This window comes from Corvus hawaiiensis, chromosome 2, assembly GCF_020740725.1.
Source record: "Corvus hawaiiensis isolate bCorHaw1 chromosome 2, bCorHaw1.pri.cur, whole genome shotgun sequence".
Classification (NCBI taxonomy): Eukaryota; Metazoa; Chordata; class Aves; order Passeriformes; family Corvidae; genus Corvus; species Corvus hawaiiensis.
The window spans coordinates 115,744,653-115,768,819 of record NC_063214.1 but is presented as its reverse complement, the minus strand read 5'-3'; the positions used below and the strand labels follow the sequence as shown (position 1 = coordinate 115,768,819).

Here is a 24,167-nt window from a genome sequence, read left to right as displayed (position 1 = left end):
TTGAATTTGCAGTCATCTAAAATTCGTGTAGTTACAGTTAACCAACAGTTCTGCTTTAAAATGTCATCTAAAACAAATGCCTTTTTCAGTTCAGCTGACAGAGTGTTTTTAACCAGAACACACAGAATCAAGGTTTAGCTACTGAAAAACATATTTTCTGTTCTTCCAGTTGCATGGTTTAATTATTCCATTTGTTTTAAGTCAACAGGTACTTGGCAGGAAAACGGGGACTGCATCTGTCCATAAGGTCACTATAAAAATTGATGAAACTGATGTCTCAAAACCCTTACAAATATCTCATGAGCCTCCACTGCCAGCCTGTGATTCCAAACTGATGGAAAGAGCCATGAAGGTAAAGGTTTGCTTTTCAGGAGGCACCTGATTTTGTAAATCGAAAACTCAAGTGCTTTACACTGTCAGTTTGTTCCACTTTGATTCTCTTTAAAGAGCTGTTTCTAAGATTTCTAGTGAGTAGTTACTCTAGGTTGTGTAGTGTTTATGTGGGGACCTCAAATTGTTCTTAAAAATTATTGGCCTCGACTTCATCTTAAAAATTGCACCTACTTCGCAGTGCATTATATACCACTTGTGAGACAGAATGCTGAGGCTGGGGGAAATAACAGCAAAATATCAGTTATTATTAAGGTTTGGTTTGAAATAGAGAGACCATTCTTCCCTTTCCTGTCTTGGAGCTCCTCGAAAATCAGCTTCCCCTTGTCACTGGAGTTGGCTACCCAGCAGTGCTATCCACTTTAGAAAATCTGACGTTATGATTTGGAAATCTTGTGCTGAAGAACTCATGTGGTTTGCTTGTTACAAGTGTTAAGTGAAGCTTAGTTTTACATTATTGCTAACCAGATTATATCATGTGGCCTATTTGAATGTTCAAATTCCTGTATTTTAAAGGTGGGATTGTTGCAATGATCCAAAATGAGTAACTACAGTCAAGTTCCTACTTGGATCATGCTTCCCTGGTGATAATTCTAGATCTTGGTTAAAGATATTTAAGAAAAACTTCATTCTGGGTATTGTAATAAATCCTCTGTAAGTCCCTCAGCAAATGTGGCTGTAATATATCAGGACATCTGTTTGTCATTATTTCTTTCAGTGTTTGGGTTTAGGAGAGTTAGTAACTGGAGTGAATGGTGTAGTCTTCACACTTCTAGTACAGTTTTTCCACAGGGAAAAGCTTTCCAGCTCAGATCTTTCACCTGCATCACAGAACTTTCTACTGATGGTAGCCTTCACCTCCTGTACATACTTCGTATTTCAGCCTCTTGGCCCATCATGTTACCAGTGCTGACAGAAAAGTCTACATGGTGAATTATAGGAACTACCAATGTTTCAGCTACAGAGGGATGTGGGAAACCTAGTGAAGCATGGTAGCCTTCTACTCTACTTTTAGAGCAGAAATTCTATTATCAAGATAGTAAATATATACTACATTTTCTTATTTAATAGCCTAAATTAGCATATTTAGGCTACTAAATATAGAGTTGAATTAGTGAAGATGCTGTATTTATGTGTAAATCCAAGCAAATGCTCTTTATCTACAACATCTGCTGAAGGTCCACTGGAGGTGACACAGTCTAAGATCACTGAATCGAGTCTGCAGCCTGTGGGTTAAGATATGAGGCCACTGTAAATTTGAGATTTATCAAAGTTAAAGCTGACCTCCCTTTATAAGGACTTGCTCTGAGCTTAAAAAAATTATCAGCTGTGGTAAATACAATGCTGTTTTAGTGTTTGAATAATGATCTCAGCTGTAATGACGTAGATGGCACACTGGGTTTCTGTTTGTTTAAGGTACTGTATAAAACAGTGGCACAAACAAACATGTTTGTCTGAGAACATTGTTTGCATTAACCTACTGAAAATTGGATGTAGTCGCTTCTTAGAGAGGAAGATTTAACCCATTGCAGCTGCTGAGTTGAAATGCTCTTGTGGATGGATAAAGACTTGGTTTTTAAGGCCTTGTCTTGGAAAGCTTGTCTTTAGGGGAAGGTCATTCTGGAATGCAGAGGTAGGCACTGTATATAGTATAATTCTGTGCTGTATGAACCTCTTCTGCATTTATGTCTTATGCTGGAATAAAATTTGAGTTTACTTCAGCTCAAACAGTATTCAAAGCACTGTGTGGTTACCTAGAAAAAAGGTTTCGCAGTAATCTGGAGCTTTGCTTATGCAAAGTATGTAAATAATGCGAGTGTAATGTGAATGAATGTAAATGCAAATGCTTTAATTTGGATTGCACAAGTAGGTTACAGTGAATATAAGTGGTGGCATGAGCTTCAGCACTGGCGGTGCAACAGAATGTAGATGCAAGCCCCTAGATACTTCTGGGTTCAGTAGGGTTGCTCATACTCAGTGCCTGTCACTGCCTTGTTACCCTGTTAGCAGGACTTAAACTTGTTGGATTTCATGTTACAGCTGCATGTATGTTTGTGTAGAGGCAACCCTATCCTAATGAAGTGTTGCTTTGGGGTGTTTTTTCTTTGGGGTCTTCTTTCTTTAGCTTAAGCTACTCACCAATGGAGGGGAAAAAAAAAACACTAAGCTGAAAATGGACCAAACTTGATCCAGGACAAGTAGGTCTGCACAGGGGGTGGTAACAGCATACTTTGTGAAACTTCTTTTACATCTTCTAATCTTAGCTTAAAACCTCTCCCACTGCCTGCTGCACAAGATCTTATGGTAGCTTGTTGTATTTTGTAGTGATCCAAATACTCAAGTTAATAGTCCATGTGTCTCACCACAGTTCTAAGAAAATTATTTCTGAAGTGATTGTTTTATTAAGTACCTTTGTTTCAGTGTGCTAATGCAGAAAGTCTACACATCAAATACGAGCTTACTTGAGTACATTTCTTTTTCACAGATTGACCACCTATCAATAGAAAAACTCCTAATAGACAGTGTCCATGCAAGATCTCATCAAAAACTCCAGGAGCTGAAAGCCATTCTTAAGAGCTACAATGTTAATGACAACTGTATGTGTTTTCTGCTGAAGTTTTTCTAGTTCATTTCCATTTGTGTCTAGGAAGGGTTTCCTTTTCTCTTAATGTTTCTTGTTTTCATTAATTTAAATTTAAAAAAAAAAAAGGGAAATGTGTTTAGAATTAACAAAACTTAGCTTTGACTTATTCTGCATTGAGAATGGTGAAATACGCATACATCTGAATGCAGTGTAAGAGGTGAAGCTGGTAGAACACTGTAGTCTGGGTTGAAGGGTTAAAATTTGCCTACTGTAAAACTTGTTTCTGTTCAGAATTGAAAGCAAATCTTTCACTGTTTTGAACTAATTTTGGATGAGATTTTCCTTAAACTGCTGTTGAAACTTTTGGGATTTAGATCGATCTTACAATTGTGAAGCAGTGAGTTGAAAGATATTCAAGGATTAAGAATCTTCAAATTTGGTCTGCCTTTTCTCATTGATTTGTCACTGTTTTCACAGACAAATTCTTATGTTCAGTTTTCTCTTTATGTTAACACTGTAATAATGTGCAAGTAGGGTTTGTTTCTCTAAAAACATACAGGTTTTTTATTATAATTGGCTAAGTTTTAATATAAGCCTGACTTTTTTGTGAAATTATTAACATCATTTTTTGTGTAGCGTTCATTGAGACGGCTCTCCCAACTCTTGTAATTCCGATTTTGGAACCATGTGGTCGATCAGAGTGCCTGCATGTATTTGTTGATCTCCACTCTGGAATGTTCCAGCTGATGCTGTATGGTGTTGGTAAGTAGGCACAAAATCAGGAGGTATTTAATACCTTGCAAGAATCCTGCGCTGTGAGGTGATTTTGTGGGAGCAGTTCTGTCAGGTCTGCAAAGTTTTGTGAGCAAATGATCCCCACACTTGGGTCCTCATCTAGCTATTGGAGTTTGAGGAATAGAAAAGAGGATCTTTTTGCTTAAGTGCCACAGTTCAGTTAAGATTATTTTAAGAGGGCAACAGAGTAATTATTTTTGGGGTCAATGCAATGCATATTCTTTATGACTCATGATTCGTGGCTTGTGCTGTTAATGGATGAGGTCATTTCACATGGACCTCAGTGAGAATTATATTATGAGACCTTATACATCTGGAGTTACTACTGTTCAAGTCTTAACTTCAGGTTTCACAGAGCTTAAGAGAAGAAAGAAAGTTCTTTTGGTTTATTTGGTTAATAATATCCTGCTGTGGTCTTACAAGCATTATGTATCATCTGTTGGTACCTTAATCTCTCTCTTCACAGTAAGCCATGTGGAAAAAACAAGGGGCAACAATTACAAGTTGCACCAGGAGAAGTTTCATCTCGAAATCAAACAATCCATAGCACAACCCCCTGAGAGTTTTGATGGAGTCTCCACCACTGGATATTTTCAAGATGCTGTTGGACAGGGGATTAGATAGTCTCATCTATGCTCCCTTTCCCACAAAAGGCTGGACCAGATGATCTTTGAAGGTCCCCTTTGAAGCCCAAACCCAGGCTGTTCCATGATTCTGAGATTAATTAGATGAGACACTTTCAATGAAAGTTTGAAGTTTTGTTTGAAGGACTGGTGCAAAGACCATTTACTCATCTGATGTTCTTGCAGATCAACTGACACTCGATGACATAGAGAAATCTGTTAATGATGATATGAAGCGAATCATTCCTTGGCTCCAGCAGCTCAAGTAAGTGACTTGAACAGTTCACTTAGTTTGCATGGAATGAGTTACTACATTTGTATTCTGGATGATCACACTTGCATGGCTTTGTGTTTTACCACAGTAGGGGTTACACTTTCTCACTGTTGTAAGCAACTTTGAGTATTTGTTATCTTGTCTAAGCAGTCGAGGAAAGTCTGGTTTTATTTGGACTTTGTTCCATAGCCCTGCTTTAGTTTTCCTCCTTACATGTAGCCTCATGCATTGCTATGTGCACACTTTGCATGAAGTCTTTTCACTTGAAGTCAGTAGCAGACCACTTGCTTCCTGAGAGTCTCCTTTTCTGTTCATGTTCATCTTCTATATCCTTTATTCCACTGTTTCTACAGCTGAACTCTGCTTGTTTCTCAGCAAAAATTATCTCTCTTCTCACAATACAGAGGGAAAAACCAGGAAGTGGCCTAGGATGATTTAAAACGTGTTTATCTTCTAGCACTTCAGCCCTTGCTGGTTTAAGCCTCTAATCTTCCTTCCATAAAGCCCTGAGATTTAAGCATGAGATACATTTGGCTTCCACAAGAGGTTGTAGCAAATAATACAAACACAGTTTGCATCTGCATGAGAACTGAGTTCCACCTGCTCTGTCATTTTGGAAATTCCCAGTGCTCTGACTTAATTGCAGGGTGAAATCTCTATTTGAGGAGTTCAGCTTCTAAAAGAAGCTTGATGATGCATGAAGCACTGGCACCCTGGAGAAACTAATCAACTTCCCTTTGTTATAAATAATGTACTTGAGATAATGGCTTGGGTAGTGCTGCAGTTTCTGAGGAAGCTCAGCAGTCCACAAAATGTCTTTTAGGACAGCTGTATCTGACATGTATCTGTGAGAATAAATATGGTGTGTTGTGATGGAGAGAGGCTGAGCATCCACACTTTCCTCTGCTATTGTCAGTGGAAGTTTGACTAAATACCCAACCCATGCATTTCTGAGCCCCTTTCAAGCCTTGCTAGTCTTCCTGGCCTTGCCGCTATGGCCAAAATCCATTGGAGTAGGACAAAGTTTAATTCCAATCATGAAACTAAATTTGGTGTCTCTCATGTAGCTCTTCATCTCCAAACTTACTCAGGTGAATGAGTTTGTTTATAACATAACCCACAGTGACATCCAGCTTCAGTGACTCCTTTTACTGTATTGCTTACCAGCATATGGGAACAAAGATTTTCCTTTCTATACCAAAACGTAATTGAACATTCCAGATTGTCAAATAACTGCAATCTGCATGTTTTTTTAATGTTTCCCTTCTTTGTTTTATGTTGTAATTTCATATTGTAGCATATAAAAATTTATTCAGCAAATAATTTCAGGGCTTTTCTTCTTGAATTAACACCTGTCTGTTAAGCTGAAGACAAGATAAAGATAGTGATAAGGAAATACAAAGTAATGAAATTTTCTATGTGATTTTTCTTTAACTTGTGCTGCAGTCATAGATGTTGGCTTAGAATATGACTGACTCTTAATTTGACACTAATGCTCTACACAGCAGTATATTGGAATCCTGTAAACCAGACTCAGGGTACTAATACCTTTATTTCCATGCAAGGTTCTGGCTTGGACAGCAGCGCTGCAAACAGTCTATAAAACATCTGCCTACAGTGAGCAGTGAAACTCTTCAGCTAGCTAATTATGCCAGCCATCCAGTGGGAAACCTTTCCAAACACAAACTGTTCATCAAACTCACTCGCCTTCCCCAGTACTACATTGTAAGTAACTGAAAAATGCTTCTGTCTTTTGCTCCCTGTCATGGATATCCCAGGCAGTTTGTGGTACTGTTAACTCTTAACATTAGGAACCAGGTGATTGATGTAATGCTTGATTCTCTCCTCTCCCTCCTGTCTCCTGTGGGTTTGTTAAGCACTCAGGCTCATACAGGAGAGGGTACATACAGCTTTATTACTCAGCAACCTTCCCATTCTCTGTTTTCCTGAAAGGTTTGGTCTTCATCTCTTCTTGGATCTCTTTCCTAGCCACAGTATTAATATGTTGGAAAAGACTAATATATTTGTCCTTTGAAAGGGAGAGGATAGGAAATGAGTTAGACTTAATCTTAGCTTGAGAATCTTCTCAATTTATTGTTTTGTTTACATATAGGTTGTAGAGATGTTTGATGTTCCTGGCAACCCCACAGAACTAGAGTACAAGTACCATTTTCTGTCTGTGAGCTATGCTGAAGGAGATGACAGCCCTGCCACTGCACTTTTACTACAGCAGTTCAAACCAAACATTGAAGAGTTGGTACTGGACACAAAAAGTGGCAAACAAATGAAAAGTGGTGTCAAGCGCAAGGTACATGTTCCAAAAGCCATTGGGGTGGTTACAGTGCATGAAAGCTCAACACAGATTCTGAGCATCAATTCCAGTTTTAGTAGCCATGTTTCCAGGGTTTGTATGGCTGGCATCTTACTTGTATGAGTTCTCTGGACTGCTTCCCTAGGGAGATGCTGGGAAACTGTTTTGTAACAGTTATCCTTCAATGCATGCCAGGCCTTCTCCACTGCTCTCCCGAGCCAAGGCAGAGCTCTGTGCAGAGGAGTGTGTATATATTGGATATGCAGGGTGCTGGTATCTGTGAGATATGCTTTGCACCATGTGTAGACTTTGAAAGACTTGCAGGGGCTGATAAGAGTTACTTCTTGGGACCAGGCTGACGTGCCTTAGTGATATTCAAGTACTGTTTTAAAGACAGTCTTCAACTGAATTGCTTTTGTCCTGAAGTGGATCCTTTCAGGAGTTTGTGCTCAGGGTGTGATTCATTTAACACTTTGATGAATTAGATTATTCTCTGACATCTCTTTGAAGTGTTTACTCCAAATATGCAAGTACATTTGTCTTTATTTTATAAATTCTAGTTATCTGGAGATCCATGTTCCATAGAACCCAAGAAACCAAAACGGTCGGGAGAAATGTGTGCCTTCAATAAAGTGCTAGCTCATATTGTAGCCATGTGTGATACAAATATGCCATTTATAGGGCTTCGGATAGAGGTAGGTATTAAAAAATATTTTGTTTCCTTCTTCCCCTCCCCTACTTCTGATTCTGGTGTCTAGATGTGAGTGTTTGGCAAACTTGTGGTCATGTGCTCACTCTGGAGTTGCCCAGCCAGCTGAGCCTGAGTGACTCAATCTTCTACACTGTGTTGCTCTAGTCTTGCTAGAGCTGCTTCTCTTAATACCAAGCACTGCAAAAAGCGTGAAAAGTTGAGGGAAAAGGGAAAATGAGGTTGAAAGATGCACTTGTGGGAAGGGTTGGGAGACAACTTTATACCAGATTGGAGAGACCGTTTTTTGGCTTTCCAGTGCTTGAAGACATGAAACATCTGTCACCCTCAGGGGAAAAAAAAAGTCCTTGAAAATGTTTGAAGCTTTTTGCTTGACTTTTTTGCTTAGAATAACATTTTTCTTGTTCATTCCTAGTTATCCAATATGGACATTCCTCACCAGGGAGTACAAGTAGAAGGAGATGGCTTCAGCCATGCAATACGTTTATTAAAGTAAGTGGATATTCTCTATGTTTCGTTTTATTATTGTACGTACACTTGAGAGAAAAAAAAGGCTTGTTTGGAGAGTAACAATAAGAATATCAGGACCGGGGTAAGATTTTTGTTTTGGGGTTATTTTTCCTTTTTTTTGGAGGGGTGTTTATATTGTGTGTCTTGCACTTGTATGTGAAGCAGTGCTAGAGAAAGAGGAAAATAAGAGTAGACAAAGAGCCAACTACAATTTGCTTCCTTCATTAGCCTAAACCAAGGGGCTCTGAAAGCAGTTTGGCAGTTCTCAATCCTTAAATCCAGGCAGTGCTAAGGAAGATGTGATGATGATTCATGAACATGCAGTTTTAGATCAGATCAGAGGCCTACATACTCCATATGCTATTTGACAATTATGTGAAACTGCAGAGGAAAATGCCAGGAATCCCAGAAAAGACAATTGCATGGTAAAGAGATTGTAGAGGAAATATCTGAGAATCATACAGTAATTTAATAGGTTATTTAGGCCCAAGTGCAGGACTTTGCAATTGTTTTCATGGAACTTCATAAGGTTCCTGTTAACTTATTTCTCCAGCCATCTGTGATCTCTCTGAAGGGCAGCCCTGACCTCCAGCATGTTAAGTGCTCCCTTCAGTTTGGCATCATCTGCAAATTTTCTATTCTTTTGTAACATATAGGCTATTGAAATAGTTACATTGAAATTGTTAATAGGAGGCCAATAGTGGTGGCCTCTGTGCTAAGCCTGAGAAATGCCAGCCACAACCAGCCACTAACTGGACCTGCAACAAATCAGTTTAAAGCAAAAAATGACAAACCCCAAAGACACGTCCTAGAGTAAAACCTTCATAACTCCTTTTATGCTGCAGAAATGTACAGTGACATAAAGGCACCAGTCTCTAAATGCATCAGGCCCTACCTTTTTAACTTTGCATATGAGCAGGGAACTTGTGAGCTGAAGTTAAGGGTGGAACAGGAAATTTCTGGCTAGATCCTCCAGGAATTTGAAAAAGAGTTTGGCATGTTTTTACTTAAGCTTTATTTAGTCTGTCCCTTGAGCTCGATTCACACATTGGGATACGAATAAATTAGTGAGTACTAAGGGAACTGCCAGGTTGTTCATTGCATGTAGAGCAAGCTTGTTCTAGAAGGCAAATGAATTCAGATTGCCACAGAACTTCCTTATTCTCATCTTTTTTGTCTTATTTCTCTGTATAAGAGCTTTATATTGGTGAGCTCTTAGTTCACCAGGAGATAAGGACAATTCAGCAGATCCTTTAATAGTCTGTTACTTGCAGGTGTTGAATCCATATAAAAATTGATCTTAGCTCAGAGTGCTTATGTGACACACTTACTACAGTCCTTGAGGAGGAATAGGTTATCTCACTGTGCAGTCCAGCTGCCTCTGCTGTTGATTAGTTCATTCTTTCATGTCCAGACTTGGGAGTCCTTCAGGAAATATTAGAAGGCGCTGTTGTTACTTGTGGAACTGTACTGTGTGTAATGGCACTTCTGTTTTTTGTCATGTATAGAATTCCTCCCTGTAAAGGTGTAAACGAGGAAACACAGAAGGCTCTGGACCGATCTCTTCTTGATTGCACTTTCCGACTACAAGGTAGAAATAATCGCACGTGGGTGGCCGAGCTGGTGTTTGCAAACTGCCCACTGAACAGCACTTCATCCAGGGAGCAAGGCAAGTTTCATTGAGGAACACTGGTAAATTTTGTTTCTTTGTAGTTTACATTGTCAATTGCAGTAGTTTTCATGTCTTGGTGTAACTGGACAGCTGTCTGCTCCTGAGATTGCTAATAAACCACAGTAATCAAATTTTAATCAAAATTCTGACTGCTGAGTTGATGCATTTTTGTTACTTCAATGTCCTTTCTGGTCACTTGCCACAGTTCACTCATAGTGTGTAAACCACAGCTCAGGAACCACTGGCTTGATCAGTATTTGCCATCTCCTCACACTGCAGGACCAACCCGTCACGTTTACCTGACGTATGAAAACCAGTTGTCTGAACCAGTTGGAGGTCGCAAGGTGGTCGAGATGTTCCTTAATGACTGGAACAGTATTGCTCGGCTGTACGAGTGTGTCCTGGAGTTTGCACGATCCCTACCAGGTACAGAAATCACCTTCTTTTTGTCAAAGTGGTGGGCTTACAGATTACTGTGATTTTCTCACTCTCTTCCCTCCCCTCTTCACAGACATCCCCAACCACTTAAACATTTTTTCAGAAGTTCGGATCTACAACTACAGAAAACTTATTCTTTGTTATGGAACTACCAAGGGGAGCTCAGTAAGTAACTCCTAAATGGACTTTAAATGTATGATTGAAAACAGAATGGGTTGACTTAGACTTCTCAGAATTTTACTACAGAAGTTTTCTTTTTAGTGGAATTAATATAGATGAATGTAGAAAAGACAGAGAGTGCTGCATTGCTGATTTGCTGGGTTCCTAGAAGTTCAGAATTTTTGACAATTTCTGTTTAATGTTTTATATTGTGGGAAGGACAGCTGTGTGCTTCTAACTGATGAAAGCTGGTGTAGCAGCATGTTTCTGAAAAACTTCGTGTAAGTGTTGTTGCTGGTCACTGCTGTACTGGGATATACGGATATGTGTTAAGCTGAGTGCCTAATTCTGCCTTAAAAGAGAGTATTCTTAACAAAGTTTTAAATGTAGTGCTGTGCTTTTGAATGGGGTGATCCTTAATTATTTTGTAGCAGTGTTGTTTTCTTGTTCAGAACTCTAGCTTTCTCTGTAGTATTTGAATTTACAACTTACTAATTACTTAAATAACTGAATACTTGCTCACACCTTTGCCTTAAGTGCAAGGTAGAGGAGGAAGTGAGTGCATGTTTATTTCAGATTTAGAATATAGTTTTTGTGTGAAACTGATGCAAAGTAGCTGATACACTTGAAATTTGCTTCCTGGAATGCTTTTGTGTTCATTTTTCTAAGCTGAATTTTTAAGAGTATTTTTATGTGCCTTTTATTGGGAAGTGTATGTGTGTGTATATATATGTATACATATATATATATGTATGTTATATATATGTAAGTAGCCCCAGCAGCAGTATGGATTTTGCATTTAACTTCCTTACATATTAACATATCCAGTTCTCATTTTTGTGTAATGTAACTTAAGAAAACCAGTCCACCTCCAGAACTCATTAATCAGTTTTCCACGGCGTGAATCTCTTGAGTTTACTTTTCTCTCTCTCACCTTTGGCATAAAAGACTCTTTTGCTTTTTGGTTGACTTGCTGATATAATTGCCCAGTTCTGTAGTTGCCAACAATCCAGGCAGCTAAGTGGGTGTTAAAGCTGACAGTGCTTTTTTTTTTTCTTCACAACCTCAGCAGCTTTTGAGGAAGGTGAATTAGGAATCTGTTGAGGTTTGATGAAAAATGGGGGAAAAAATTAAATCAGACCAACTTTCTTGTTATAATCTCTTGTTATAATCTTGTTATTACAACCTACTTGTTCTAGCTTCCAAGACCATTTTATGTTTGTGACATTGCAGATCAGCATTCAGTGGAACTCCATCCTCCAGAAGTTCCACATTTCACTGGGAACTGTTGGCCCAAACTCAGGTTGCAGTAACTGTCACAACACAATTCTGCACCAGCTCCAGGAGATGTTCAATAAAACGCCAAACGTGGTGCAGTTGTTACAGGTAATGTTCTAAAAAACTTCTCTCAAGAAAATTGCAAGACACTTGGGAGCTGAATTCTGATTAAACTGTTCTCTTCAAAATTACATGGGTGTTACAGTTGTTTATGGATCTCATTGCCAGAAGGCATCTAATTTTCCCTGCTATTCCCCATTTTCCCTGACCTTTCCTTTTGGATAAGCTACCTGACCTCTCAATATCCGCCCTCTCCCAGGTTTTGTTTGACACTCAGGCTCCATTAAACGCCATCAACAAACTCCCAACCGTGCCCATGCTGGGACTGACCCAACGCACCAACACTGCCTACCAGTGCTTCTCCATCCTGCCCCAGTCCCCCACGCACATCAGGCTGGCCTTCAGGAACATGTACTGCATCGACATCTACTGCCGCAGCCGCGGCGTGGTGGCCATTCGCGACGGCGCCTACAGCCTCTTCGACAACAGCAAGATCGTGGAGGGCTTCTACCCCGCGCCTGGGCTAAAGGTGACCACCTCATGTTTTCTGGCAGGCTGATAATAAATGAGCTTCTAACTTGGGAGTATGAATCTGATGTGAACAGCTTGGTGAAGGCTTTCTTTGTGGAGAGCTGTGGTCCTTCCAAAATTCTGAGCGTAGAAGGAAGTTTTTGATTTATCGGTAGATCTGTTAATTAGTTTGAATTAAAACATTTCCTTTTTAAAATGTAACATCAAGTGCTGGGGGGTTTTTTTTCTTATCTGTGTATTCAGGCATCCTTTTGTTGAAACTTGCTGAAGCTTTGTGACTAGGCTAGATGTCTGCTTCAGGATTAGGAGCAACTGCTCCTCACAAACTGTGTTGTGCGGCAGTACAGTGCTCATAAGTTGCAGGTGGGACAATGCTCCTTGTCAGATGATTCTAGATAGAAACTTCCCTTTAAAATAGTTCTCATCAGTGTGTGGCAGGAGCCTATGGCTTTGGTTCTAAATGCAGTGCTGGTTCACTCTTCCTGAAAAGTGAATCTGTGCACATTGACAGAATACCTGAGGGCAGCTTGTACCAGTGCTAGTTACACTGAAATACTGGAAAAATGCATCCTTTGAGAAACAAGTTGATTTGCTAATTTTTGTTTTTCTGACAGTTGCAGCTGGATATTGATTCTCTGGCATTGCATTTAACTAATCCTGAACATCTGCCTCTTTCACAAATGCTAAATGAAAGACTAATGGAAATAAGAAGGAGATTGTAGATACCAGTGTAAGGTAGTAGAAGAGAATGAAAATGGGAAGGTACAGGAGGAATTAATTCAAGAAAGTTGTCAGGCTCCTCTGGGTACAAGAGAGTTCTGTGGAGGAGGTGACCCAGATGTTCTTAACCAAACAGGGCAGTTGTAGGTGTACAGCAGCCCTGTAGGTTCTGGATACTGGTAAGTTGTTCTGGAACAGGTATTTCCAAACGTAGACTTTTCCTTATCTTTAAGGAGACAAGAAAAATGTTGGTATTTCAATTTACTGGAGATACTTCTTGTTATAGAGCCAGGTATCTCTGTTTATGAATTGATATATTTTGCAGACTAATTATACTGTAATTAATGAATGTCCACCAGTATTTAGTTCCCAAGACCTGTGTGCTGTAGCTGATAGAGGTAGTGTTACAGCTCAGCAAATACTGCCTTCTTTTGTGTAGTAAAATTTAAATGGGCCAATTGCTAACAAAACTGCTTTTTCCACAGACATTCCTGAACATGTTTGTTGACAGCAATCAGGATGCACGGAGACGATCTGTAAATGAAGATGATAACCCACCTTCTCCTATTGGAGGAGACATGATGGATTCTTTGATATCACAGCTCCAACCCCAGCAGCCGCCGCAGCAACCACAACAACAGGTACCCTTCAGGCAAAATAAATGTTTATTGTCTTCCACAACAGTGGATTTCTAAGAACTTCATGTTCTAAAGGGATTAGCAGTAGCAAAATGGAAAAGGAGGCTATAAACCCACTCTGCTGCAGAATTCCCCTTCGGGCAAAACGTATTAATTTATTTTGCCATTTCTCATTCCAGTGTAAATAGCCCATAGCATATGAGCAGCAGCTTTGGAAGGTCACATGAGACTTGCTGCCTAGAAGCAAAGGACTGAGGGAGGGAAAACAACTGTTAAAGATAAAAGATGGGAGGGAGAGTCAGGAGGTGTTGCTGTTACAGGGTGGCAGATAAAAGATGTGAGGTACAGAGGTATTATGTCTTTAGAAGAAACTGAAAAAAACAGTGAGCACTGAACAAAATAATATAGAAAACCAAACAACTGTGTGGATGAACCTGTAAGAGCAAACCCTCGTTAGTATTCTGCACATACTTAACTTCTATTTTAGTACAAAATGATCAGAAATTTTCATTGTCCTGTGTTGACAATTTCAGCCGTTTGCAAAACAGGCAGGAGCCTCGGGAGCGTATCCTCTCACCTCACCACCCACCTCCTACCACAACACAGTGACACCCTCCCCGTCCATGATGCACACGCAGTCACCAGGTAGGATGGCTGGGAAGCTGGGAGCTGATCCTGTCCTAGAAAAATAGGTCTTTGTGCATGCATGTTTTTTCTGTTATTTGAGGTGTGTTTAGCCCCAGGTTAGCCAAGAGAATGCACCTTACATTGTGGAGAAAAAAAGAAAGTCCTACCATGTGTGTTTTGGAAAGTACATTTTGAAGATTAAAAAAAAAAAAACATTAAGTAAAACTGCCGTCTTTAGCTATGTAATATTTGGGACTGTTTTCATTCTTACAGTTTATAACTTGCTAAGACAAAAACCTGGTAATTTTCAATACTTGCTTCTTCAGAAAAGCTTTTCATCACCAAAGCTCTGCTTTCTGCTCCCAGCTGTTGTAGAACAACAGCTGAAAATATTTAAATTTGGGGAAGGGCTGAGCAGGGGAGAAATGCCATTCTTCAAGCCAAATATCATGGGAAGTTTTTCGTTTGTGTCGCAAATCAACCTGAAAAATATAACAGTCATGCATGTACAAAATAAAGCCTTCGAGTGCGAAAACAAATTCTCTTGAATCTTGTTTGCTGTTTCCCTGAAGGGAGCAGTTGATACAAAAAGTTAGAACAGAATTGTGTATGTCAAGTGATGTGATGTCTTTGATCAGGAAATTTGCATGCTGCAAGCTCACCTAGCGGGGCTTTAAGAGCACCATCACCAGCATCCTTTGGTCCAACTCCTTCACCTTCCTCTCTTGGAATCACAATGGGACAAACAGCTAACTTTGCCAGCCCACATGGTGAGTTCCTTACTGGCAGGTGTATATGTAGGGACAGGGAGGTCAGATTTGCTTCTTGAAATTAAGTCTTCCAGAGCAGACCTAAGTTAACTGAGAAAAATTCATGTTTTGCAATTGGCTCAAGTAGCTGTTTTCATATATGTGAGTGTTAACTCTTAACAGTAGTCAAAAGTAGCTGCATGGCATGTTGAGGCGTTCCTAACATGTTAAAAATTGACTCTCAGTCACTCCTTTCTGCTTACTAATGTGGGGAAATTCAATGTGGTCTTGTAGCAGAACAGTGGCTGCAGCTTTTAATGAGCATTTTCTTTTGTTAGATTAGTTAGTGGATTTTCACTGCTTACATTTCCTGGAAAAATAGCAGGTACAGGTTAGAAATTCAGATACTTGCACTTTGAAAATGTTGTCAAAGTCTGGCTGGTTTGACATATCTGTATGTGAGCAACATGCCTTTTGGTTGTTTCCTTTATTAATTCGGTTGGTTTTTTTGGAAAGCTGCCAAAACAATCCTTTGTGTAATCACAGTGTATTGGAAACTGTTGTATAGATGATAACAAATGAACAGTTCAGATGGTTAATTTTCATACATCAGTTTGATTGTTGAGATGAATGCAGTGAGAGAGATGTGCCACAGAGGGTTCAAGGAGCTCGTTCTGATCAGTCTGTACAGCAGAGATACTTTTGCAGAGAAAACTGTAAGATACTGAATAGATAAGGAACTGTCTGGCTGAGGCTTCCATTTGCTAAGGAGTAGAAGTCCAAATCTGTAGGCAAGAGCTCCTTTTAGTTTAGAACCTGTTACTTGTTGAATATGACAATTTTTCTGAACATTCAATTTTTACTTTTTTAAAAATACAACCTGGAAACCCTTGAAATCCATATTTTGATTTTTCCTCTCTGCCCCCACTTGGTGTGTTTTATATGGTTGTAAAAAGTAATCTAAAAGCTTGCAGGCACTTTCATGCTTTACAGATTTTGGTAAGCCTCTTTTAGATTTCTCTATTAGAAAGCCTTTTACTTTTTAAAGAAATAATAATGGTCTTGTAACATCTGTAGGTACCATAGACCCAAGCTCACCATACACCATGATGTCACCCAGTCAGCGTGCAGGGAATTGGCCAGGATCTCCCCAGGTCTCTGGTCCATCACCAGCAGCACGGATGCCTGGAATGTCACCAGCCAACCCTTCCCTTCATTCACCTGTCCCTGATGCCTCTCATTCCCCACGAGCTGGAACAAGTAGGCTTCTTTATCAGTGTTATAACTGTGAAACACCCATGTTTAACATTTCCAGTTGTGTTCCTTTTGGTAGTTCTTGTGTTGGTCTAACAGTCCTTACTGCCCTTGTGCAGTAAAATATCCAAGGAAATTAAGCCTTTATTCTGTCCTAGTTCAAATCTTCAGTAACAAATTGGTAAAAATGAGCTAAAGCATACAGCATAAATGTCAGCAGGATTGATGATAACTCTTGTTGCAGTGCAGAAATCAGTCTGAAACTACTGAACTCCGTGACTAAAAGTCTTCAGAGTGAAAGCAATGATGGGCACATTTGCCAACCCAAATACTAACTTTTCACATCATAGATTTGTAATGCTGCTCTTGCACGACTGATTTAGCCATCTTTACGTCCCATTGAGTTTGTTGTGCAAACCTCCTGTCTGTTGGCATGCTGCAGAAAGAGGAAAAGGGAGGGGTGTTTTAATGTTACTGAGACTCTTTGCATGGGTGCAGGGTCAAAATTAATTCTTTGTCTGTCTGATGCCTATCACTAGGCAGGCAAATTCTTAAATAAGAAGGATTAAGCTTTGGCCCAGAGGACTTACTGATGAACAGTGACAAAGTGAACACATATCTTGTTTCAGTGTAAATCCTCCCTTACTGCAAGTCCTTGTGTCCCCACAGGTTCCCAAGCCATGCCAACAAGCATGCCTCCACCTCGGAAACTACCTCAGCGCTCTTGGGCTGCATCCATTCCTACAATCCTCACCCACAGTGCCTTGAATATTCTGCTCTTGCCCTCTCCTACCCCTGGGCTTGTGCCAGGACTAGCTGGCAGCTATCTGTGCTCCCCTCTCGAGCGATTCCTCGGATCAGTGATTATGAGGAGGCATCTTCAGAGGATCATACAACAGGAAACGGTATGATTTAAGTGGGCCTGTGGGTATGTGACTGCTCCATGTCTTTCAAGTCAGGCACAAACTGAAATCCTTCAAATAAAATAACTGTTTGCTGTTAGACTTGTGCTGTACTTCTGATTTTTGCCACCTAAAGTGTCAAAATTTAGAGAAATCATTTAGTTCCACTTCCTTTCCATGCAAATTAGATGTGGAAAACCTGTTTGGTCAGGTGAAATTTGGTAACTGTTAAGATAGCAAGTTTAGGACCAGACTTTCAGATGCTGTGGGTTCCTTGGGTTTGTCATGTGCATTGGGAGTTTACTAGAACAGCCACGGGGTTACTGTGGATGCCACTACTTGGCAAGATTGCCAGAGAAGTGAGTTACTAGTTAATGGTAACTACTAGGTCAGGAATGTTACTTTAGGGCTTGGGACAGACAAATGTGCCTCTTCGCTTCTGTGGCGTGGATTCAGTGACAGAGAAAGAAGCCAAATCTGGCATAAACTTAATTCTCAAGGCAATTTCACCTGTATTAAAATATCTTGTGTTTCTTTCTGGAAAGAGAGGTTGATCACTATGCTTTGGGGAGAGAGTGAGAGTGTGTGTGTGTGTATGTCTGTGTGTTCATGCTATTTAATGAATGACTAATTGACTGTGAATCTTCTTTTTATGCAGCTACAGTTAATAAACTCCAATGAACCAGGTGTCATTATGTTTAAGACAGAGGCACTGAAATGCAGGGTTGCTCTCAATCCCAAAACCAACCAGACCTTGCAGCTGAAAGTCACACCTGAAAATACAGGGCAGTGGAAATCAGAGGAGTTACAGGTTTTGGAGAAGTTCTTTGAAACGAGGGTATGTACTGAAGTCAAGAATGTTTACATTTTTGTGCATTGCTTTTAATCTCTGGTGGTGTTTTGAGTGGTCCTGCTGGCTGTGTAAGAGCTGCAAAATATAAAATTGACAGCTGTGCATGCTGGTTGCGTATTAAATGATATATTTATTATCTAAATAGGCACTACTAAATAGTGTCTTTCTTTAGGTTGCAGGACCACCTTTTAAAGCAAACACCCTGATAGCCTTCACAAAGTTACTAGGGGCTCCCACGCACATCCTCAGGGACTGCGTGCACATCATGAAACTGGAGCTGGTAAGTCCACTGTTCTATTTATTTAGTTCACCCAACTTTGGTTATTATATTTTTGAAAAAAAGCTGTTGTATCTTTATCTACAAACACACAAATTACTCTAAATCTATACATAAGTTATTTAATGTTACTGGAGAAGTTTTTGGTTTACTACCAGCTCTCCTGGAAACTCCCAAAATTTCTCATTTAAACTGATGATTTTAAAGAACTGCATACATGTTACTGCACAACAGGCACATGCATAGGCTGGCTGCAGTCTTTCTGACTGTATTGTTGTGCTCAGTTCTTTCAGAGTTACTCGTATTTCTCTAAACCTGGCAACATCTGCAAGTTTAGGTAAAGAGACACATTCTACTTCGTGATGCTTCCCTGTTTCATAGCTGTGTATGTCACTGACATGAGACCTGTGCTGTTCTCTGTGCTGCTCTCTCTGAACAGTTCCCTGACCAGGCAAGTCAGCTGAAATGGAACGTGCAGTTTTGTTTAACAATCCCTCCCAGCGCTCCACCAATTGCGCCTCCAGGAACACCTGCTGTTGTTCTGAAATCCAAAATGTTGTTTTTTGTAAGTAGAGCTATCTGTTTTAAAATTCTAACCCTGCATATCTCAGAGATCACGGGTTTGTAGCAAAACATAAGCCACTGTACCTGACAGCTGTAATAGCTAAAAGTTTTGTACTGTTTGGAATCCTGGATTTGCGTGGATCTCTTGTAATAAGTTTGGTTCATATTCCTACTCTCCTTCTTACTAAAACATAGCAACTCCTCGTGTTTTGTGTTCTTGGAGAGATGTTGACAATATCTGAAGTTCAGCTCCCTCTGGGCTGCATCTTCAAGTGCTCAACTTGTGGGTGTTTTGTTGTTTGAGGCACTAACCACCTAGACTGAGTGACGTGCACATTAGTGGTGCTGGGAGAGGAGAGCAGGGATGAGATGTTCAGAACAAATCTACATCGGTGTTGTGCCCGAGGCAGTGCTTATTGTGGGGTGCTTTTGAGAAGAAAACAGTCTCCACCTGATTGATAATTTCTCTGTTACAGAATTGATGTCTGAAAACGGGGGTGGATGTACATGCTGTCTGTAGGCCTGGAGTGTTTAACTGTGTCAGAAGTTGCACTGAAGTACAAGATCCTTCAATTTAACACAGTTTTTGGGTTTTTCCCCCACAGCTCCAGCTAACACAGAAAACAACAGTCCCACAGGAAGCTGTTAGTATTATTGTCCCAATTATTTATGATATGGCTTCGGGTACAACGCAACAGGCTGACATTCCCAGGCAGCAGAACTCTTCTGTTGCTGCTCCAATGATGGTTAGCAATATTCTAAAGAGGTTTGCTGAACTGAATTCACCACGACCAGGTACTGTACATGTCCAGTAGATATATTCTCTTCACCCAGACATCTGTGACAAATCTCCAGTGTAACACTAAACCTCTCTTAAGTCTGAATTCTTCTTGGTTTCTATCTTACTTCTTTAGTGATTACAAACTCCTGATGTGACAGGCAATACATAACTTAATAGGAAGTACTGGCAACACAGCAGAAGGTTGCACTGATGATTCAGGCTGGGTTTTGCTGTTCTGCCCGAGTGATAGGATGCACCCACCTCTTGTTGGCCCAGCTCTTGCTGCTCAGTAAGAGTCACACTTTTTGACAAATGGGCCCAGAATGAGTCACAAGACATATACTATGGCCAAGTGTCAGTTTTCATGGTTAATTATGAAGTTACTCAGCTTAGCAGTAGAATATAAAGGGATGTTAAAATAGTTGTCAGAACTTGTCCACGTGCTGTGAATGATTAAAAAGTAATTGCAGTGGTTGTATACTCCTTTGTCAGTGTGTCCACTAGCAGAGGTGCATACAGTTCTGTCGACCAGACGTGCTGTGAAGTGTTTGAGCTAGGTTTTTCTGAGTGTTCATTGGCCTGTAGGTAGTGCACCGTGAGCAGCGTTGTGCTTTGCTTTCCCTCTTGTTTGTCATGCCTTTTTTGTTATTTTTTTAGTATCTAAAACATTGAAGAACAGTAGCAGGTTCTTTGGGCAGCATGTTGTCTGTAAGCAGTGGTTTGGGGTCCTAATACACAGATGGCTTAACTTTCAGTTCTGACGAAGAACAAAATTTTTCCAGTAACCCAGTGAATAGATTGAAGTTGTGAATCCAGAGGTTGACTCTTACTTCTCTTTTGTATAATTATTCATCTCGTTGTTATGCAGTAATTTTAACTATGCTTGATGGATTATTTCAATTGCTAGAACATGAGCAATGTTTACCTTAAATTGGTGTGGGTATGCATACATTTCTGAAACTTGTGATGGGATTTAAATTAATATGCATTTTCTGTTTAACATGTAGTAATAGTGTAGGTAAATAGAGAGAAAATAGCCTTGAGGGCATGTGGAGTTCCCTGTAGGAGTTCTGTATGTGGCAGAGAGCTGTTGTTTGTATAGCACTTCTATTTCAAAATACATTAACTAAACTTCAGGTGTTGCTTTTGGAAGGTGCTTCCCCACAGAGTTCCTCTGGTGTGGGGAAGGGTAGGTTCTTGCTTTGCTGTTTGTTATTGCACTGAGTTGTGTTTTAAAGTAAACCCTCCACAAAATACCACAGCAGAGCAAGTAACTGTCAAAGCTGCTCTGGTGATGCCAGGTGAGATGTTTTCTGATGTTCACTAGATAGATCAGAACGGACAATTTTTGTTTGTCGTGCAAGTTTTGAAGCAGTTTTCAAATCAATACAGGGAGCAAAGTACAGACAGGCAGAAAAAAAGCATAGGAAAAGCATTGGAGCCACAAGCAGAACCTTATCCAGGCAAAGGAGAATGTAGCTGGCTGAGCAGAGGAAGTTTCTAGTAGTCCTTCCTCTGATTTCCAAAAGAAAGAATGAGTCTGTATGAATTTATTTATTTCCACCACTACCTAGCCAAAGTAGGATCTTCCTGAAGACACTTGAAATGCAATTCCCTCTGTTCTTATTGTCAAAACATACATTATTATATCTGATCAAAGAGAACAAGAATACCTTCTTTTCTTCACCATTGAAAGGTGATAGGAGAGCCAACAGATGAAAGTAGATAGCTGGGAGACTTCTCTTATAACAGCAGTACATGGGAGATCCCAGATGTGTGTCCTTTCTCGTCTGATGCTCCTTTCTCTTCTGCTGCTCCTGTGCTGTACCCAGGATTTTCCTGATTTTCCTGCCTGTTAGCTGTCTGCTGCACTAACTGCAATCTGCCTGGTTAAGGGAATTTTTCACTGTTTGAGTCAGGAAGGACCAGGGCCTCCCATCGTGCACAGATGATGTTACTGGCACTGTCGTTGTAACCTGGAATTAGTGTTGCCTCGTTCTGGCTGTATCTTTTTTACCTTTCTCTCTTTGTGAGAAAGTATTTTGTATTCAGCTTAATTTTCCTCTTAATAAAATGGTAGTGCCTGAAAAGTAAGTTCTTTTGAAAGAGTTTTCTTTTCAGATATGTGGGCAAACACATTCTGCTGTGTTTAACAGTAAAATGTTGACTCATTGTGAGTACACATTGTCTTTCTAAGACCACTTTACCTATGCCTCAGTGGGAGAAAATACTTTACTTTGGGGAAATACTTGTATGAACTGAGAAGAAATCAATGCCCTGGAATAGTAAGCTTAAACTTGAGCTGTAATTCCAAAACCTACAGTGTGTAGTGGACATAAATCTGGTAAGGAAATTAAAGTCCCTATGGATGCTGGAGGTGACCCTTAGGGAGGAGCTCAAGGGACTCATGATGATTCTTAAAGCACTTCACAACTAAACATTTTTCAGTGTCTGATTTTCAGTGATGCAGTGGATGGTATTTAGCCCAGATTGGTAGCTTTGATATGATAATGACTTGCCCAAAATAATCTTGGGAATCCCTAGTCTGGCAGTTAAGATTAATGCATCCCAACAGGCTCTGTGCTTATCTCTTTGGTCACACTGTTGCTCTTTCAGCAGCAAAATGCAATGTCTTCTAATTGACATTCCGTGAAATATGCAGGAAAAATTCAGCCCACAATGACCAGGTTACAACAGTGGCTATTAATTGTATTCTCTTTACCAGGAAACAGTACATGAAAATCACAGCTGCCTGTTACTTCATCTTTTGTTGTTCTTATTTAACCCTTTCACTTCTGCTGGTTTTAACTTCTTTAAGCTATTCAGAATATATGTGGTTTTGTCAACAAGTGCTGGTATTTAAAACTTGAGGTAGCTGTGGCTGGTTTTTCCTCTCAGTATTGAATCTCAGCTGTTGGAAACAGAAGTCCACCTGCTCTGTATTTTCTTTTGCAGTTTAGATGTCAAGGGTAGAGCCAGAGCAATTTGGTTGAAAGAAACAGATTCCTGACTGTTGCTCAGTCTTGGAATTAGAAATGTTTCCAAGACTAAGCTTAGGACAGAAAACATCTATCAGCTGTTTCAGACTTGAAGTCATTTTGAGTCTTTCAAAATCTTTAGTTTCTGCTTGTAATCAATAGAAATAAAACTTGAAAAAGTTGGGTTATTTTCTTTGTAAGATGTAGTGCTCTTAATTAATAACATACTGAAAAAATTCGGACCACAGTCCATGGGCAATCAATTCTAGCATAGATTCAATCTGACATTCAAAAGCAATTAAAAATTAAGAGCTACTTGCAATTCCATCACCAACAAGAGCAGTCCTGCTGGGAAAGCTGGAGCTGCTTCAGCTGGTAACTCCCACAAATCCCAACGTCCCTGGAGGTCGCTGGGTTTTGGGAGTCTCGGCCGCCGCGTGTCTGCACCCTCGGCTCTGCTCTGGGGGTCTCAGGGGGGCACAGTGAGGAAGGGCTGTGGGGTGTGGGGCTAACCTGTCTCTTTTCCCTGCTCCAGAGCGAGGAAGGGCTGTCCGGGGCGCGGTGCTAACCTGTCTCTTTTCCCTGTTCCAGGTGAATGCACAATATTTGCAGCCGTTCGTGATTTGATGGTTAATCTTACGCTGCCCCCTGGGGGGCGTCCCTAGACACTTTTAAAAGAAGGCTGAAAGTGAGACAAAACAGCAAAAAAAAAAAAAAAAATTTAAAAAAAAATTAAAATAAAGCCTTCGGTTAAAAGAGGACGTTTTAATTTTACCTTTTTTTCTAAGAGCTAACTATAAACTGGCAAACTTTCAGGGATGCACTTTCATCACATGAGTATCACCACGACTTTTGTATAGTGCTGTTGTATAGTGTGTTTTAATGGGAGACACTTCAGACTAGGTAATAGATTGAAGTATCAGCTTGCTGGTAATAGATTTAATATTCTGTTTTATACTATAAAGATTATGAAAATGCCAAACTTGTTTGTTTTTCTGTTTTTCTTATGTTTTGGTGTAATAGTCTTTTTTTAAGGCAGGTCTGTCATTTTTGAATACTGTAAAACTGTGACAAACTTTATATTGAAGCTGTATTTTAATATGACTGCTTTGAATCCTTAAACAATTTATTTGGGCTTGTTGTAAACATGTCCCCAAAAAGCAATATTTAATAAACTGGATTAAAAAAATCTTGTACTGGATGTTGTATCATCTTAAACGTTATTCCTCTCCCCTGTAGCCACTGGTCAGATCTCTTGTGTTCACACTTACTGCACTATCTCTTTTTGTGATCTTGGTTATACACGCACACACGTGCTGCTAACTTAAAAACCCAAACAAACCTTTGTTTATTTATCCTGTGGATTCAATTTGTCCAGAGTAGAACAGAGTTTGTTCATTTTCCTGGTTGTAAACATAACCAGTACTTACTTAAAATGGTTCTTCATTTCTTATACCAGGAACTACATCTTTTCTGTCCCAAAAGCAAAG

General features: G+C 39.9%; 1 protein-coding gene across 1 annotated transcript in view; it reads left to right on the top strand.

Annotated features, from left to right (window-relative positions):
• The window catches only part of MED14 (mediator complex subunit 14), a 35,553-nt gene extending 11,680 nt beyond the window's left edge, over positions 1-23,873 (top strand). The window contains exons 9-31 of the mRNA XM_048289444.1: positions 202-352; positions 2,876-2,987; positions 3,611-3,736; positions 4,579-4,657; positions 6,232-6,391; positions 6,780-6,974; positions 7,538-7,672; positions 8,102-8,178; positions 9,705-9,865; positions 10,148-10,294; positions 10,380-10,471; positions 11,699-11,851; positions 12,063-12,332; positions 13,540-13,695; positions 14,226-14,337; positions 14,958-15,089; positions 16,146-16,328; positions 16,992-17,227; positions 17,883-18,062; positions 18,250-18,357; positions 18,794-18,919; positions 19,524-19,713; positions 23,269-23,873. Coding sequence (XP_048145401.1) covers positions 202-352; positions 2,876-2,987; positions 3,611-3,736; positions 4,579-4,657; positions 6,232-6,391; positions 6,780-6,974; positions 7,538-7,672; positions 8,102-8,178; positions 9,705-9,865; positions 10,148-10,294; positions 10,380-10,471; positions 11,699-11,851; positions 12,063-12,332; positions 13,540-13,695; positions 14,226-14,337; positions 14,958-15,089; positions 16,146-16,328; positions 16,992-17,227; positions 17,883-18,062; positions 18,250-18,357; positions 18,794-18,919; positions 19,524-19,713; positions 23,269-23,342 — 3,355 coding nt within the window. The 3' untranslated portion in view covers positions 23,343-23,873. The remainder of the gene's footprint in view (positions 1-201; positions 353-2,875; positions 2,988-3,610; positions 3,737-4,578; positions 4,658-6,231; positions 6,392-6,779; positions 6,975-7,537; positions 7,673-8,101; positions 8,179-9,704; positions 9,866-10,147; positions 10,295-10,379; positions 10,472-11,698; positions 11,852-12,062; positions 12,333-13,539; positions 13,696-14,225; positions 14,338-14,957; positions 15,090-16,145; positions 16,329-16,991; positions 17,228-17,882; positions 18,063-18,249; positions 18,358-18,793; positions 18,920-19,523; positions 19,714-23,268) is intronic.
• The last annotated feature ends 294 nt before the right edge of the window (positions 23,874-24,167 follow it).